An 18,587-nucleotide genomic window follows, 5' to 3' on the forward strand; every position below is an offset into this window, starting at 1 on the left:
GCAATGAAGCCTTGCAGTCCTTCACTGTCTCCTTTCCTCAACACTTACATTATGGGTGAATTAATACTCATTAAATATAGTCACAAGGAGCTGATGGGGAGTCAGATGGAGCCACTCACCACCTAGATCAGTGGCTGCAGGCCATGATGGCTTAGAGCAGAGCTTCTTAAACTTTTTCCATTCATGAACCTTCACTTGAGAAAATTTTATGTGATCCCAGATATAGTAAAGGTAAAGGTTTCCCCTTGACATTAAGTCTAGTTGAGTCTGACTCTGAGGGGTGATGATCATATCAATTTCTAAGCCAAAGAGCTGGCATGCTGCCGTGGTCCGTAAACACCTCCTAGGTCATGTGGCCAGCATGACTTCATGGATTACCGTTATCTTCTCGCCAAAGCGGTACCTATTGATCCACTTACATTTGCATGTTTTTGAACTGCTAGGTTGGCAGAAGCTGGAGCTAGCAACAGGAGCTCTGTCCCGCGGATTCGAACCACCGATGTTTCAGTCAGCAAGTTCTGCAGCTTAGCGGTTTAATCTGCTGCACCACCATGGCCCCTGACCCCAGATATATAGATAGACCCGGGGTATATAAATATATAAAATAGATATTACAATCATACATTTACTGACAACAAATCAGCATTTGCAAGGTTTGCTAAATGGGCTGGTTTTCCTTTTTTTGTAGTAGTAGCAATAGTAGTAAAAGGTAAAAGTAAAGGTTTCCCCTGACGTTAAGTCCAGTCGTGTCCGACTCTGGGGGTTGGTGCTCATCTCCATTTCTAAGCCGAAGAGCCGGCGTTGTCCATTGACATCTCCAAGGTCATGTGGCCGGCATGACTGCATAGAGTGCCGTTACCTTCCCGCCGGAGTGGTACCTATTGATCTACTCATGTTGGCATGTTTTCGAACTGCTGGGTTGGCAGGAGCTGGAGCTAACAGCGGCCGCTCCCGCCGCTCCCGGGGCTTGAACCTGGGACCTTTCGGTCTCCAGATCAGTAGTAATAGTAGTAATTATTATTATTATTTTATTTCTTACCCACCTCCTCTCGTGGCTCAAGGCGAATCACAACATTGTTTAAAACAGTGTGGTCCAACCCACTGTCCGCAGGCCACATGCGGCTCACCAATTCATTTTTGTTGACCTTTGCTCTTCTTACTAGAAAAATATTTTAATTTAACATTTGGGCAAAAAGCATTTACCCTTCTTACTGCTTTAAGTTTTTAAGAAACGGCCACATAACAGCCATATTAAAACCTCACATTCCTATACTGAAGTTTGATTGGCGCTCGGGTAACTAAAGGTTGGACCACACTGGTTTAAAACAATATATAAAACACACATATTAAAACACATTTCTACAAAATATAAATTAAAATACAGTAGAGTTCCGGTTATCCGAGTTCCGGTTAACCAACACTCTGTATTATCCAAGGCGCCGCCAGGGGCGCCCCTCCCTCTCCTTCTCTTGAGTTCCTTCCTGGGGCAGCCAGAGGAAGGGAGCGAAGGAAGTTCGAGAGAAGGAGAGGGAGAGAGAGAAGGAAGCGCCCCATGCATATTGCTAGGCAGCAGCGCTCACGAGGCACTTCCCTGGGCCAAGGGCTCGCCGAGGGACGAGCCCTCACCCCTTGGGAAACAAAATCACCAGGAATAAATCATTAGTGAGAATCACCTTCAAACTTACTTACTTAGGTGATCCCTCGTATGCCGAGGACGATGGTCTTCCAGTTGTGGGGTCTTGGGGGTGGGTCCATAGGTGGCTGAAGAGACCTATTCTTGACCCGCATGTTCTCCCGCAGTGAGGACATTGGTTTCCAGGTGAAAGGCGGTCCTGGTCAGGGTTGGCTTGACAGGCCTTCCTCTTGGCACGTTTCTCCCTTAAGCCCTCCATTCGTGCCTCTTTGAACTCTGCAGCATTGCTGTTCACAGCTGACCTCCAGTTAGAGCGCTCAAGGGCCAGGGCTTCCCAGTTCTCAGTGTCTATGCCACAGTTTTTAAGGTTGGCTTTAAGACCATCTTTAAATCTTTTTTCCATACCAGCAACATTTCGTTTTCCATTCTTGAGTTGGGAGTAGAGTAACTGCTTTGGGAGACGGTGATCGGGCATTCGGACAGTGTGGCCAGTCTAGCAGAGTTGATGGCGTAGAAGCATCGCTTCAATGCTTGTGGTCTTTGCTTCTTCCAGCAACCTGTCTTCCCAAGAGATTTGCAGGATTTTTCTGAGGCAACGCTGATGAAAACGCTCCAGGAGTTGAGTGTGACGTCTGTAGACCGTCCATGTTTCGCAGGCGTAGAGCAGGGTTGGAAAGACAATGGCTTTATAAACATCACCTTCAAACAGATAACAATCTAATCTCCCTGGGCCTCAGTATCCAGATCTCTGTACATTAAGATACTGTAGTCCCATCCTAAAGTGATGACAGAACATTTGAAAGTGTTGCATTCTGTTTCATCAGTTTGTGTAGTACCATAGAATCACAGAGTTGGAAGAGACCACAAAGTCATATCTGATTTGGGTCCAAATTATCTCAACCTGAGCAGCTTCATAATAAAAAAATACAGTCTTTCTAATAAAGACTGTATTCTCCACCATGAAGCTGCCTAAATTGAGGTCCCCAAAGAAGCATTCTCTCCATCCCACCACCCTCACAGATATATCTGGCGAGAATATAGGAGAGACCTTCTAATAGGCCGCTTCCAGCAGGCACTTAAGATCCCCCCCCCTTTCAACAGACCTTTGGGAACTGACTATTTAGGGAGCTTTTAATAATGTGCTGCACTGGTCATAATTGTTGTCGTTTTTAATTGGTATGCTTTTAAATTGCTTTTAATTCTATTTAATTTCCTTGCATTTTAACTTTATGTTTTATTAATATGAACCTTTATCTATAATCTCAGGAATATGATGTAAATAATAACACTAACAGCAACAAAAACAGCAGTCACTAGGCTTGGTATAGAGTCATGCCTAATATTTTTATTACCATTACTTTCCATAAGTGTTTTTAATACAGCAATTAAAACCAATATAACAACATCATTTTCATGATGGCCTAGGCCAGTGGCCTAGGGGATAAAAGCCTTGTGACTTGAAGGTTGGGTTACTGACCTGAAGGCTGCCAGGTTCGAATCCCACCCAGGGAGAGCGCGGATGAGCTCCCTCTATCAGCTCCCGCTCCATGTGGGGACATGAGAGAAGCCTCCCACAAGGATGGTAAAAACATCAAAACATCCGGGCGCCCCCTGGGCAACGTCCTTGCAGACGGCCAATTCTCTCACTCCAGAAGCAACTCCGGTTGCTCCTGGCACGAGCAAAAAAAATTGATGAAATGAATGGTTTTCTATGTCAATGCTATTCAAAGTGATGGTCACTAAGTTGACAACTGTATCTGGCAAGATTCCAGGAAAGAATGAACTGATTGTGGTTAATGGGCACAAATATAGTGCCAGTCCATTGGGGAAAACATATCTGTAATTCCCAGTCCCCAGATCAGATAGCCTGAGAAGCAGTATTCTATGATAGTACATGTTATGTTATGGTGATGAACACTGCTGTCAACAACTTAAGATTTTATTGGACAGCAACTCCACTCACGCCTCAGCATTAGACAACAATAATTGGAGGGCCACATATTCCCAATTCTGACTTAAGACTTACTTAACTGAAAGTTTAAGAATTATGATTGTACAATGAAAATTCTTAGCAATGTTATTGGCATGAGTTTTAGGCTTTGTTGATCAAAACTAATGATACAACAAAGATGCCCATTTTTTCAAATATTTTTTTCAAATAATTCCTTCCATAGTGTGCCCATAAATTCTATTGTCACCTACGTATAATGCTGAAATCAAATAACTATAGTATCATTTATAAGATTACAATTTTCTTGATTTTAGCTTTTAATTTCCCTTTAGTAGACTTTAGATTGAGTGTAAAGATTGTCCTTATATTGTAGCTTTCCTGTCAATCGTGAAATGCTTCTTCAATGCCAAATTATTTCACATTATCAGTGAAATCAGACACATTAATTTAAACCAGTTCTGCACTGAAGCTTGCACAGTTTTGACCATTTAGTCTTTAAGCATTAAAAAAAATCAGGTTGGAGTGTATTTCCAACTCCAACAGTCTCTTGGAAGCAGGTGAGTTAAACAGCACTTTAATTCAATTACATAATAGAAGACGTTTTGTAAAATTTCAGCACTGAGCTTCAAGAGTCAGCAGTAGGGTAACCTATATTTAATGACAATCTCATTTCCAATTCCCAATATGTATATATACTGTAAATCAAAAAAAGAAAAAGAAAAGGATAATGTTGCTATTGTCCTCATTAAAAAAACAGAACCAAACTGAAATGCATGGTGTAGAACTACGGGAATACATGAATGACATCTAGTGGACATTTTGCTTCATGACCATTTATGTACAATTGGTTCATAACATTCCTAAATGAGAAATTGCTTCTTAGTCATTTTTTAAATCCAATTAAATTTTAGGTGTGGTACTTTGCAGATTCTACCCAAAAAAACATTTCCCTAGAACAAGACAAGTGTTTCTTTAATTCTAAATTAGGTATATCCTTAATCTCAGATGTAAATTATGTATTCTCCAGATTCGAGGAATATCTAATCAATGTGTTGTCGAAGGCTTTCATGGCCGGGATCACAGGGTTGTTGTATGTCTTTCGGGCTGTGTGGCCATGTTCCAGAAGCATTCTCTCCTGACGTTTCGCCCACATCTATGGCAGGCATCCTCAGAGGTTGTGAGGTAGGGTAGGTACTTCACAACCTCTGAGGATGCCTGCCATAGATGTGGGCGAAACGTCAGGAGAGAATGCTTCTGGAACATGGCCACACAGCCCGAAAGACATACAACAACCCAATATCTAATCACTTTTTTGCTTTTATTCAAAAACTTCATGACAGCATTCCAAAACAAATTTGAACCCTAGTTCAGCTGCATCTGTAGGCAACATAACTCAGTTTGTGTTTATCATATACTGTATGGTCCAAAACTATTTTGAATCATGTTTTACTATTAAAGAGAATTAATTTGAGATGAATTAACTGAGCAATACAGAGTGGACAAGGTAATAGGGGAAATGCAACCCAAAATAAGTAAAGAAGTAGTCAGGAATACCTGGCTACTCTAAATGAATTCAAGTCTCCAGAGCCAGATGAACTACATCCAAGAGTATTGAAGGAACTAGCAGATGCCATTTCAGAACCACTGGCAATCATCTTTGAGAATTCTTGGAGAACAGGAGAAGTCCCAGCAGACTAGAGGAGGGCAAATTTTGTCCCTATCTTCAAGAAGGGGGAAAAAAGAGGACCTAAATAATTGCGGTCAAGTCACCCTGACATCAATACCAGGAAAGATATACTGGAGCAGATCATTAAGAAGGCACTCTACAATCACTTAGGAATAATTACTACGAGGATTATCCAGAAAGTATATTACATTTTGGAATTAAAAATGAACAAAGTATAGGAGAAAACATTTACCATATGCAGTTGAAAGCCACACCCAAATACCACTTCTCAACATGGTCGGCATTCAAATCTAGGCACTTATCATAGCGATGAATGAGCTTGGCAACTCCTTCCCCACAAAACTCTGCCACTTGCGTCCTCAACGCAGCGTTTTGGCGATGATGCACAGCTGCAGAAAGGGGTGACTGGCTGGTTGAGGTGTAAAGCAAACTTAACACACTGAAGTCCATAATCACACACTGAATACAAAATTGAGTCCTGAGTCTGACCATGCTCAGTACAATCACGTGTTTATAACCCCTCCCACGCCAAAGAGGTACAGTCAAACTGGCAAATCAACACACACATAGAATAGAATAGATTGAAACAAATTGAAACTTAAATCAGAAAAGACAGGGGTACTCCTGGTCAGTTGGTTATGAACTTTAAAGCCCTAGATGGTTCAGATCCAGGCTATTTGCTGACCGCATCCCCTTGTACAAACCTGCCCGGGCCCTGAGATCTTCAGGAGAGGTCCTTCTCTTGGTCCCACCTCCATTTCAAGCTAAAGTAGCAAGAGAGATTGGGCCCTTTTATTCGGGCATGCTTTAAAAGAAGAAGGTTTTTAAGATCAAGTCAGAGGTGCTGTGGTTTTTAGCTTTGAATATGCTTTAACAGATTTAAACTGTGAATTTTAATACTGTTATGTTTAATTCTGTTTTAATGTTTGTATATTTATGTATAATTATGTAGTCATACTTTTATTGTAAGCCAGTTGCAGCAGTGTTCTTCAGTAAACAATGCAATGAAAGTTTGAGTTGGGGAAAGTATTGGATTTGGCTCTAGGTAACTGTAATGTAGCCATGTGTGCTTGCCTACAATTATTCTAGAAGCCCTTACTATGTGTTAGCAACAAAGCGAGAAAAGAGGAGAACAGGCATACCTGCCTCACCAACGTTCACCAATATGTTAATGAATCATATTTCTGTTAGTTTGGCCACCAAAAGGGAAACCATTTTTAAAAAGATGGAGACCAGTGTAAGAAAAGCTTGTTTGGTAGAAACCTTCAGTTGGTCTCTAGGAGGTTCAAAATGCTTTTCTTTAGTGATGCAAGGCTTATCTGTACTGTTTGCTTCATTTATCATATTGCCAGTTTTGAATCAAATATTGAACTGTTCTTCTTTTTTGCAATGTAGGCACCTATCCTTATTCTCTCTATATTATTCCTGCCTCTGGTACAAAATTTTCTGGTAAAGATGTAAAACCCGAGGAACACATCGATATCATTAAATGAAGTATACTTGTACTTGTCTGTGGCCTAATGCATGTTCAAAAATGAAAATTGGAGGTAGGAAATTTAAAAAGCCAAAAGATAGCCAGCTAAGCCAAAGGCATCCCTGGCATTATTGTGTGGGTAAATAACACTTCCATTCCATTTTGAAAATCTCAGTGGGTTAAAAAATACCTTGTAAATTGTTCGACAAGGAGAATGACCTCATTGCTAGCATGACGGGAGGATAAGATTGCAAATAGCACATTTCCCCCCCACCGAAATGACATGTCATGTGGCATTGAAAGGAAAAGCTTGGTAATGAACTGGGTTCTTACATAACAAGTCAACAGTTTCTTTATATGAAAATGTGAAGTTAGGGAGACTACGAAACAATGGTTCAGGAAGAACAAGATTGTCAAAGTGATAGCAACAGCTGTCTATCTCATTATTCTAGTAGCTATCTTGTCTCTTGCTGCCTCGCACTTCAAATATCCTTAGGCCTGCCTCCTAGTTAAATGTACGGACATGTAGTAATTTTGATGTTGAACTACGACTCTGGACAGAAGGGCTCATGTCCCACTCAGCCATGGAAACTGCTGGTAACATTGGGCAACACATATTTTCCCAGCCTGACCATTAGCCAAAGAAATCCTCTTCTAAATACTTTTTTTCTGAGGAAACCTCTGAAAAATTCGCCTTAGGTTACCATAACTCAGAAATGATTATAGTGCCACACAACACCAGCAAAATTATGACGAGTTGGAAGTGGAAATAATGTAGAAATGCATATGTGCCTTATGATTATTCCAAGGGGCATTTGAATAACTAGTCAAAAGGATACAATAGCATATTATTATTTATTGAATAAAAAACCCAAATGATCTATGTTCAGATAAGTATTTTCAGAGTCAAGTCGACTGTGAAAAAATTATGGAATTCTTATATTCTTGATAGTGAGGCTATCATATTTGGACATATGAGACTCTTTAGAAAAAATATATAATTCTCAGTAACTTTGAAGACAGTAGGAAAAGATGAAGACTGTGTTACAAGTGAACTGATTCATTCAAGAAAGCCACAGCCCTGAGTTTGCAAGAACTAAGCAGGACTGCTGAGGAGTTTAACTCTTGGAGGTCTCTCCTTCATAAGGTTTCCATTTGTCAAAGCCAGATAATAATTTTATCAAAAATGTGTATTACTGTATATACTTGAGTATAAGCCTAGTTTTTCAGCCCCTTTTTTAGGACTGAAAAAGCCCCTCTCGGCTTATACTTGAGTGAGGGTTCTGGCTGACTTATACTCAAGTATATATAGTACATTTATTATTTTTCTCTATTTTTATTGGTATTATTACATTTATTATTTTACTCTATTATTATTGTTAGTATTACATTTATTTTATTCTATTTTTATTATTAATAATACATTTATTATTTCACTCTGATATTATTATTGTTAGTATTATTACATTTATTATTTTACTCTTTTATTATTAAAAGGATACATAAAGGGCATTTACATTGAAGAAGATGAGAATAATGATTTAATCAGAGTTGGACAGTCTTATCTTAGAGTTTTATGTAAATATTCAAAAACATTTAACCTACCGATGCCTCGATTAATGTAATTTTATTGGTTTCTATTTTTATTTCTGAGATTTACCCCTCAGCTTATACTTGAGTCAATGTTTTCCCAGTTTTCTTGTGATAAAATTAGGTGCCTCGGCTTATATTCGGGTCGGCTTATACTCGAGTATATACTGTATTCTAACAGGTAGCTTATTCAACTTTGCTATAAATCCAAAACTGCATCTAGATTAAAGCAGCCAGAGCTGGGTATGGGAAAAGTAGAATAAGGAGAGGAAGGTGTATTTCTGAAAAGGAGGAATACAGTATATGTGTGACCAAAATCTATATATATAAAAGAGTGATGGCATCACGGCAACCCACAAAACAACAAAACTACACCCCATCCAACCTCGAAATTTGACAACACAACCCATCATCCACGCCACTAAGTTGATACAACAAAAAGAAAAGAAAAATGAAGTCCTAATTAGAGGGAGAGCAATAATTGTTTTTTATCCAATTGCTGCCAGTTTAGAGGGCTAATCTCTGCCCACTTCGTCTCCTAGCAACCAACTCACCAAGGAACAGCCAGGGTTCAGTTAGGGGACAGGCAGATTTAGGCCTCACTTAGGCTTCTTCCAGAGATTATCTAATTTGCACTGGATTATATGGCAGTGTAGACTCAAGGCCCTTCCACACAGCTATATAACCCATTTATAATCTTATATTATCTGCTTTGCACTGGATTATCTTGACTCCACACTGCCATATAATCCACTTCAGTGTGCATTTTATACAGCTGTGAAGAAGGGGCCTCATATAATCCAGGTCTAAGCAGATAATTTAAGATTATCAGTATACAGTAGAGTCTCACTTATCCAACATAAACAGGCCGGCAGGATAAGTGAATATGTTGGATAATAAGAAGGGATTCAGGAAAAGATGATTAAACATCAAATTAGGTAATTGTTATACAAATTAAGCACCAAAACATCATATTATACAACAAATTTGACAGAAAAGGTAGTTCCATGCGCAGTAATGCTATGTAGTAATTACAGTAGAGTCTCACTTATCCAACACTCGCTTATCCAACATTCTGGATTATCCAACGCATTTTTGTAGTCAATGTTTTCAATATATCGTGATATTTTGGTGCTAAATTCATAAATACAGTAATTACTGCATAGCATTACTGCGTATAGAACTATTTTTTCTGCCAAATTTGTTGTCTAATATGATGTTTGGGTGCTTCATTTGTAAAATCATAACCTAATTTGATGTTTAATAGGCTTTTCCTTAATGCCTCCTTATTATCCAACGTATTCGCTTATCCAACATTCTGCCAGCCCGCTTATGTTGGATAAGTGAGACTCTACTTTACTGTATTTACAAATTTACCACTAAAATATCACAATGAATTTAAAACACTGACTACAAAAACATTGATTATGAAAAAGCAGGCTGTGTTGGATAATCCAAAACATTGTATAAGTGAATGTTGGGTAAGTGAGATTCTACTTTAATATGAAGTAATTACTAGGACAGAATAATGCAGAACAATATAACCTCTAAAACCAGGACAGTAAATAAAGAGCAACACTCTGAAAACAGGGGAATTCCACACAGGAAACAATTAGGGCCAGCTAACACCTCCCAACAAAGTATTCACATCATCAAGGTCTGGCAAATCCTCTGTTTTCTCAAGGCCACAGACAGTAGAAGCACATAAAATATCACAAACAACACCACTCTGAAAACAAGGGAATTCCAGACAGGAAACAATCAGGGCCAGCTAACACTTCCCAACAAAAAATTCACTCAGGGAGGAAACAGCCAGGCTTTAAAGCTGCAAGGCCATTACATCCTAATCATTTTTCCTAATTGCAGCATTCATACTTGCCTCCAACAGACAAAAAAACCCAATCAGAAATATTGTATATTCACAACCTTTAGGAAATAATATCCCCTGATGGCGCAGCGTGTTAAAGCACTGAGCTGCTGAACTTCTGGACCGAAAGGCCGCAGGTTTGAATTGGGGGAGCGGAGAGAGCCCCCACTGTTAGCCTCAGCTTCTGCCAACCCAGAAGTTCGAAAACATGCACATGTGAGTGCATCAATAGGTACTGCTCCGGCGGGAAGGTAACGCCGCTCCATGCAGTCATCCCACATGACCTTGGAGGAGTCTACGGACAACGCCGGCTCTTTGGCTTAGAAATGGAGATGAGCACCAACCCCCAGAGTCAGACATGACTGGACTTAATGTCAGGGGAAAACCTTTACCCTTTACCTTAACTACCACCAATTCCTCAATACTTTATTTCCCATACCACCATATTTCGCCACAGCAACGCGTGGCCGGTCACAGCTAGTATTAAATAATTTAGAGAATACAACCCAACAATACTGTTTCTATACCCTCAAACCCCCCATGTCCCTTTAGGAAAAATTAATGCAAAAATAATGGTGAATTTTGTCTCTAGAAGCATTTGTGACTTACAATTCTCAGTTAAAGTAGGGCAACCTTCACCCCCTTGTTGAATCTTGAAAGAATTTCAAATGAAAAAGTGTTTGTTCGATCAAAACCTGAAATGCAGTCTCTGAGCTGTACAGAGTGGCTGAAAAATGGAGTATAACACATTGGCATTTCATGGGGAGCCACTCTGACTATATACTCTTACCTGGAACAAAGTCTCACTGACTTCAAATGGGCTTACTTCTGAGTAAACACATAAAGGACTAAACTGTAAAACTTGGTTGAAGTCCCAGTACATACGGTGATTCATTGAAACCAAATGCACCATTTTACAGTATCCACACAGCTCTTCCAGTTTAAGCATTATTAAAGAAAAAACATTTTAAATAGTAAACAACTACTGGTAAATGTCTCTACTAGTCACAGTTCAGAGTTATCTCATGTACAAAGCCCCAGATGTTGAAATTATTGACTTCTTTAAAACTCTCAACATCTGTTCAAAAGAGATCCCCAAAGGTTACTTAATCCTCCATGATTTAATAACATTCTGACATTCTTAGAGTACCACAGCAAAGCTTTCCATAATTATAAAGTTTTTCTGAATACAAATTCAGGCCCATTTTTAAATGGTCAAAAGTAAAAAAAAAAGTAAAAAATTCTCGTGAATTTTTAAAGATTCAAAATTACATTTTAAAAGATCTGATTTACATAATTTTATTTTTATTTAAGTTATAATTAACCATTGAACAATGTTTGAAAACAAATGGCTCTGTGGAGGAACATAATTTTTAGTCTTTATATCACATTTCAGGAAATAAAAAGCGAGTATAGCGTATCTTTGGGGATTATAACTTAAACATTCTGGGGTTTTTATTCCAGAAGATTAGCTTCGTGATCTTTTAGGTCACAGATTCTCAACATACTGACCTGTTAAAAGAATGCAGTAAAGCCTTACTCTGGGAATAAATTCAGCAATTTTATCTTTGTGCATTCCATTAGGAACCAACCTGATCCACATCTCCCAAGCTCATGAATGGGTCAAATCGTAGCAATTGTTCAAGATTTCACATTTCCCTGAATTTTGTTTTTAGTTCAAAAATGCATTTGAACATATATGTTTTGGGATAAAGTGTATTGAGAAATACGTAATTTAGGAGAAACTGATCCTTGTGGGATCATGTTATTTACCTATTAAGCAGTAGACCCTCTGGATTGTTTTTAGGATTCATTCAGCACTTTAAGTATTACACCTGCTGTATAATTATCCCTCCCTGATAACTTGATATTGCTTTGCACCTTGGCCTGGATCTTTTGACCCAAATCGGGATTTTAATATTATTGTGTATATTGACTTTTATGACTGTTTTTAATCATGTTGAAGTTTTACTGCTCGGTTTAATGTTTTATCTGATTTGTGCTGTCGTGTCTGGGCATGGCCCCATGTAAGCCGCCCCGAGTCCCTCCGGGGAGATGGGGCGGGATATAAGAATAAAATTATTATTATTATTATTATTATTATAAACTACATCTAGCAAAGCTTATATTGTGGCAAACACATTAAAAAAAACATTCTCCAGCAGAGTGCGGAAGAATGAGGAAGTACTCCACCAAGGTCACAAGTGAATGGTGAAGCAGCAGCTCCCCCTGTAGCCGGAATCGAGCATACCCTCAAGAAGCCGGAAGCTAGAATATTAAATTGCCTCTGTGTTTATCTATATGTGTCTGTCTATATGTCTATGTATGTCTATTGACATTGAATGTTTGCCATGTATATGTGCATTGTGATCCACCCTGGGCCCCCTTCAGGGTGAGAAGGGCGGAATATAAATACTGTAAATAAATAAATAAAAATACATATTGAAATATGAATTTCCATTTGTCTTTTTTTAAGCACAGCAAATATGAGATGGGACAGACACACTGTCAGACAAACACATATAACAAGTGACATGGAGCCAAGGCAGGATAATCTATTTATTTGTAGTAACAACCAATGTGTCAGGATGTGCCCATCTCAGCTATTTCCAACAAGCTGATCCGTCCACCCCATGCCAGTTTAATTGGAATGGGAGTAAAGAACTGGCTACTGATAACAGCCATCTGGACTAAGGAGGGAACCTGAGAACTGTAGCTTGCTCTCTGAGATTGGAATGTAATTGTTAGAAGTAGATAAGGGGGGGGCATGGGTTAGTGGTTTGATATACTACCGTTTTGGCGGGATTTAATCAGAATGAGCTTTCTTTTCTGCTTACAAGAAGAATCAATAAAGCTGTTTCCAAGGAGTTATCTCTGTGAGCTTGCTTTTGGGTCTGAGATCTTCCAAGGCCTGACACAATGTTTAAGTTCTCAAAAATGGGGACCAGCCATGTTAGCCTGAGATGAAGGACAAGGTGGCATCATCTCATATTCCATGCACAAAAGCTGATTGGACTGGCAATAAGAGACCTTTCCTTGCTGTGTAACAGCTGAACACAACAGGCTAACATTAGGAGAGGTAGGCAAGCTCTGTGGCACACTGACTTCCCTTTTACCACTGCTGTCATCTTCAACATCTGTTGCTTAGGCTAACTTGTTCACTCTGTCTTATGACAGGATTGGGATAAGCCACTGGTATATAAAATTTGGAACAATGCTACTCATTTTCCTCCTGAGGAAAGTAAGATCCAAGAGAGTCAACAAGCTTTGCTACTGTGTTGCCGAAGGCTTTCATGGCCGGGATCACAGGGTTGTTGTATGTCTTTCGGGCTGTGTGGCCATGTTCCAGAAGCATTCTCTCCTGACGTTTCGCCCACATCTATGCAGGCATCCTCACAACCTCTGAGGATGCCTGCCATAGATGTGGGCGAAACGTCAGGAGAGAATGCTTCTGGAACATGGCCACACAGCCCGAAAGACATACAACAACCCAGCTTTGCTACTATTGGGTTGTTTTATGTCTTTCGGGCTGTGTGGCCATGTTTCAGAAGTATTCTCTCCTGACGTTTCGCCCACATCTATGGCAGGCATGCTCAGAAAGGAGGAAACCATGAAAATGAACAAAATCTGGCTACCAGTATTAAAAACCTCAAAAATCAGAACAGTAGATGGGAAGCAACACTCTGAGGGCAGAGGAGCCCAAGGGACGGCTAATGACTGAACAAAGGATGCCCCCCAGGCAAGAGACAAACCTTTCCAATGCTAATTAGGGTGATTAACTGCAACATTAACGCTGGCTTCCAATTGACAAAGGACTCTTGTCACACCCTGGACTTTCCACAGATATAAATATTTATCTTCCTTGCCTAGTCTCTCCATGCCTCACAACCTCTGAGGATGCCTGCCATAGATGTGGGCGAAACGTCAGGAGGGAATACTTCTGGAACATGGCCACACAGCCCGAAAGACATACACCAACCCTGTGATCCCGGCCATGAAAGCCTTCGACAACACTTTGCTACTATTTGAAACAACTTTGAACATCTTCAATATCGTCCTGAATATTTTACAATAAAGCTAACTTATTTTTTAAAAATAATGGTATGGAATACATAAAATATTTGGATATTCAACTCAAGCATAAAACAATCAAGCCCATATTACCCAGTAATGTTATCCAACCATATGTAACGCCATTGATCCATTCAAATCCAATTTTTATTGCTAACTTGTTGGTGACCAATACATACTTCAAAAGAACCTGTAAATAGGTGATGTGATATAAATACCTATAGCACTGCCAAACAATAATGGCAACTATAAATCATACATCCAGCTTATGTGTTCTTCAATAAACACAACCATTTTATAAAAGATGAAGCATCTCAGCAAAAAAGACCAGCTTCATTCAGAAACCAATGGTCAACTTTAGCATGGCATAATTAAGTCTTATATGGCATATAATACTTTACACTGAAAAATGAGGGAAAACAACTCTATTCAGAGAAGATTTCAGCAAATGGTAGACTGCAGAAGCATAATGCATTTCCCAATTTCAAAGCTATCAAAAATCACAGAATCGAACACATGCTTGCCCAGCATCTTACCTGGTAAGGAACAATGCTTGCATGCCCAGTGCCCCATCGTTTGGTTTCTGTTTTGCAGTTTAAGAAATTGCTTGCTATATAGGTAAGGCAGGCAACCTGCAAAGATATGAAAAGGCAGAGATATGTAAGTTTGATTGCTATACTAAATAGTATCCTTATTCAAATAAACAATATAGAATTATGGTTTAAACAAATACACAATGCAAATAAACAAAAAACGTTAACTGGCAATTGCTCAGTGAACTGAAGAACAAAAGTACGTATATTTTGGTGACCCAAAATAAAATTAAAAAAAACTAGGTACAAAAATAATAGGATCACTTTTGGAAAAAAATAATAATAAAAGTTGGTTGCTGTGGATCCAGTATAACTCCTACTTGTTTGTTGTTCATGATCTAGCCTTGATATAATGGTTTTAAGTCAGGGGTCCCCAAACTAAGGCCCGGGGGCCAGATGCAGCCCTCCAAGGTCATTTCCCTGGACCCTGTCCTAAACTTTAGACTTAGGTTTGACCTAAGTCTACCTGGTCTTTGGAGGTCTCTTTGCTTACTTATAGCCTTATGAGATCATCTAGATAGTCTTTGGATGTCTCTTTGCTTAGCTACAGCCATCTAGATGGCTTTTGGAGGTCACTTTCCAAAAGTATGAGACCATCTAGATGGCTTTTGGAGGTCACTTTCATCACCTATGGTCATATGAGACTGTCTAGATGGCCTTTGAGGGTGCCTTTACTTAACTATGGTTTTATGAGATCATCTTGATGGCCTTTGGGGGGGCCCTTTCCTTACCTATGGTCTTATGAAACCATCTAGATGGTCTTTGAGGATCCCTTTCCTTATCTATGGTCTCATGAGAAGATCTAGATGGCCTTTGGAGGTCTCTTTGCTTACCTATGGTCTTATGAGATCGTCTAGATCAGGGGTCCCCAAACTAAGGCCCATGGGCCAGATGCGGCCCCCCAAGGTCATTGACCTGGCCTCTGTCCTAAACTTTAGACTTAGGGTTGACCTAAGTCTGAAACGACTTGAAGGCATTCAACAACAACAATCCTAATTTTGGACTATTTCATCATCGTCCGGCTCCCTAACAGTTTGAGGGACTGTGAATCGGCCCTCCACTTGAAAAGTTTGAGCACCCCTGTTTTAAGTCAAGCTTTATCTGGTCTCTTGTCTCCCTCCCTAACAGGGATGTCTATTTTTTCTCTAGACTCCCCATTCCTTCTTCCAGCTTTCATACAGCTACTTTGCTTCTCTAAGTACTATATAGATGGATCTCCATCATCTCTCCCCTGCCCCATGTTCAAGTAATTAATCATATCAAAAAATAGGGGAGTGAGGAGGATAACAAAAATCAAATTGTTTTTGTGAAAATTCTTTGTCTATTGTCTTTGGCTGGACCTGCAAGATTAAAAATATACTGTGGTTGAGGCGGAAGGGAGAGAAAAATATAAGAAGATTTGGAAGGCAAATGTTAAAGAAAGGGAGTACTACTGTTATAATTATGATTATATGATTATAATTATAAATTCAATAATTTAAAAAAACCCTTTGTCTATTGTTTCTGTTCCAATATATGCAGGGTATAAGAAAACTGTATCTGTAGAAGCAACATTTGCTGTTCCTTAAGAAATTGTTTTCCCTGTGGCTAGATTTACAGAATCCAGTGTTATGGCAACATTCTCTTGCCACAGTGGAAAAAGCAAACTGAGAACACTGACACTCAAGAGTATTTCCAAATGTTTTGCAGTTCTTCAGGAAGGAAGACAAAATAATACATCTCATTACCAAACTTTATTTAGTCTGTAGGTTAGAGAGTTTTCTTTAAAGTCGACAAGGCACGTTTTGTTTCCATTTTAAGAATCAAACCCACAAGGGTGGCCATTAGACATTACAGCAGATGTTCCAAAAGATACAATTTCAACATGCATTCATCTGCACAGCCAAATCTACCTGCTGTAGATGTACGAGGGATGAATGAAAAGTAATGCCTCCACCTTCGTTACTTGGGTTTGGATGGGAATATTTTAATAAATCAAACGCAGAAATAATCCTTAGAATGGGCTCTTTAACTACCACTATTCACTTTTCCACATAATCACTAGACAATTGGATACATTTCTGCCAACAATGAACAAGTTCCCTGAAGACATCAACATTCTGTTTCCGCAACCAGCGTCTCACAGTACCCATCGTGCACAGATCCTCCAATAGCCAAGCAAAGCAATAATGTGACCCACACGTTCTTGTGAAATGCCGATCATGCTTTAAATTTCTGAGTGATACGACGATCGTCCTAAATCAATCTCTCAACCTTTTGCTTGAGAAATTCGGTGGTTGCTGTCACAGGACATCCAACTCTTTGTTTGTCACGCAAGTCAGATGTTCCCACTTCAACATCTTTAAACTTACTTGCCCAACGACACACAGTACTCACATCAACACAACCACCATAAACAACTTGCATTCTCTGATTAATCTCCTTTGGGGTGACACATTCTGCTGTCAAGAATTCAATGACTGCACGTTGCTTAAGTCGCATTGACCGAACGTCTGCGCAGGGTTCCATACTTCACACTTTAACAACACAACCATTCAATGCTAAGGCTTCCCAGAAAATGGAACTGTAGAGGAGAGTCTACTGAACAAGCCAGTACCTGCCGCATACCGGTACTGCCATCTGTTGAGGAGTTACGAAGGTGGAGGTATTACTTTTCATTCAACTCTCATATATCATTATGTCTGTCTGCATTTATCATTGACTTTTCTCAGTTGGTTTATAAGTATGCACACATAATTCTTTTTTGTTCATATCACAAGAGGTGACCATGTCACATATTGAGTTCTATATGCCTGGCAATATAAAAAAAAACAAATTAAATTCCACAATACAATACTTATAATGCCATGTGGCCAAAAGCAAGGAAAACAATGTATTATGTGCCAGAGGAATCAATAACGAAGAAGGAATAGTATTTCAAATTGCTTTTAAACACAAAGTATTGTTACTTTAACCTAACTGATTGAGTTGAATTAATACACATGCAACCTCCCAAATATGTATGTATAATAAAAGGCAAATGACAAGGCAGATAATAGGATCCTGCATCTTCCAAAGTTCTTTTTCAACTACATTTTATCCCAGGCTTTCAAACAAATAATTGTTTACAGAGTACATTTTTGTACAGAACGGATCCAGGTGCGTTATAGATTTTTCCATATGTTCAGGAGATAACTGGATAGTCAATGTTCAGTCTATTTTAGTATACAAACAAGAATCCTCTATCGCTCACTATTACTCTTTTGTGTTCTACAGTGACAGCCTATAATCCTCATCAGCTGCCACATGCCAATATATTTGGGCCTGACCAGTTGTTTTAACACTGAGTATTCTAGAATGGGAAATAAAACATGGCAAGTTTGAGAGGATACAATGTGATCAAGCAAGCAGATGAATTATTCTCTCAAAATCAAGAAATGTATGGAAGAGAATGATGAATCTGATTGTTGTCTTTTTTAGAAGATGAACTTATTACTTACATCTCAATAATGTGCTTAAAAATAAGATTCTAGGCCTTTTCACTCGAGTTGCACAGTACTTTAGGACTGTAATCCACATTAGGTTAGAGCAGTGGTTCCCAACCTTTGGGCCTCCAGGTGTTTTGGACGTCAGCTCCCTCACTTACTAACAGCTGGTAAGCTAGCTGGGATTTCTGGGAGTTGAAATCCAAAACACCTGGAGGCCCAAAGGTGGGGAACCACTGCTCTAACCTAATGTGGAT

At 39.3% G+C, this 18,587-nt stretch overlaps 1 protein-coding gene across 4 annotated transcripts in view; it reads right to left on the reverse strand.

Moving 5' to 3' along the window:
• The window catches only part of sugct (succinyl-CoA:glutarate-CoA transferase), a 396,207-nt gene that overhangs the window by 331,017 nt on the left and 46,603 nt on the right, over positions 1-18,587 (reverse strand). For all 4 annotated transcript variants that reach the window (XM_008112865.3, XM_008112868.3, XM_008112866.3 and 1 more), the window contains exon 9: positions 14,810-14,905. In XM_008112865.3, coding sequence (XP_008111072.2) covers positions 14,810-14,905 — 96 coding nt within the window. The remainder of the gene's footprint in view (positions 1-14,809; positions 14,906-18,587) is intronic.

The sequence above is a fragment of the Anolis carolinensis genome, chromosome 6 (assembly GCF_035594765.1).
Source record: "Anolis carolinensis isolate JA03-04 chromosome 6, rAnoCar3.1.pri, whole genome shotgun sequence".
NCBI lineage: Eukaryota > Metazoa > Chordata > Lepidosauria > Squamata > Dactyloidae > Anolis > Anolis carolinensis.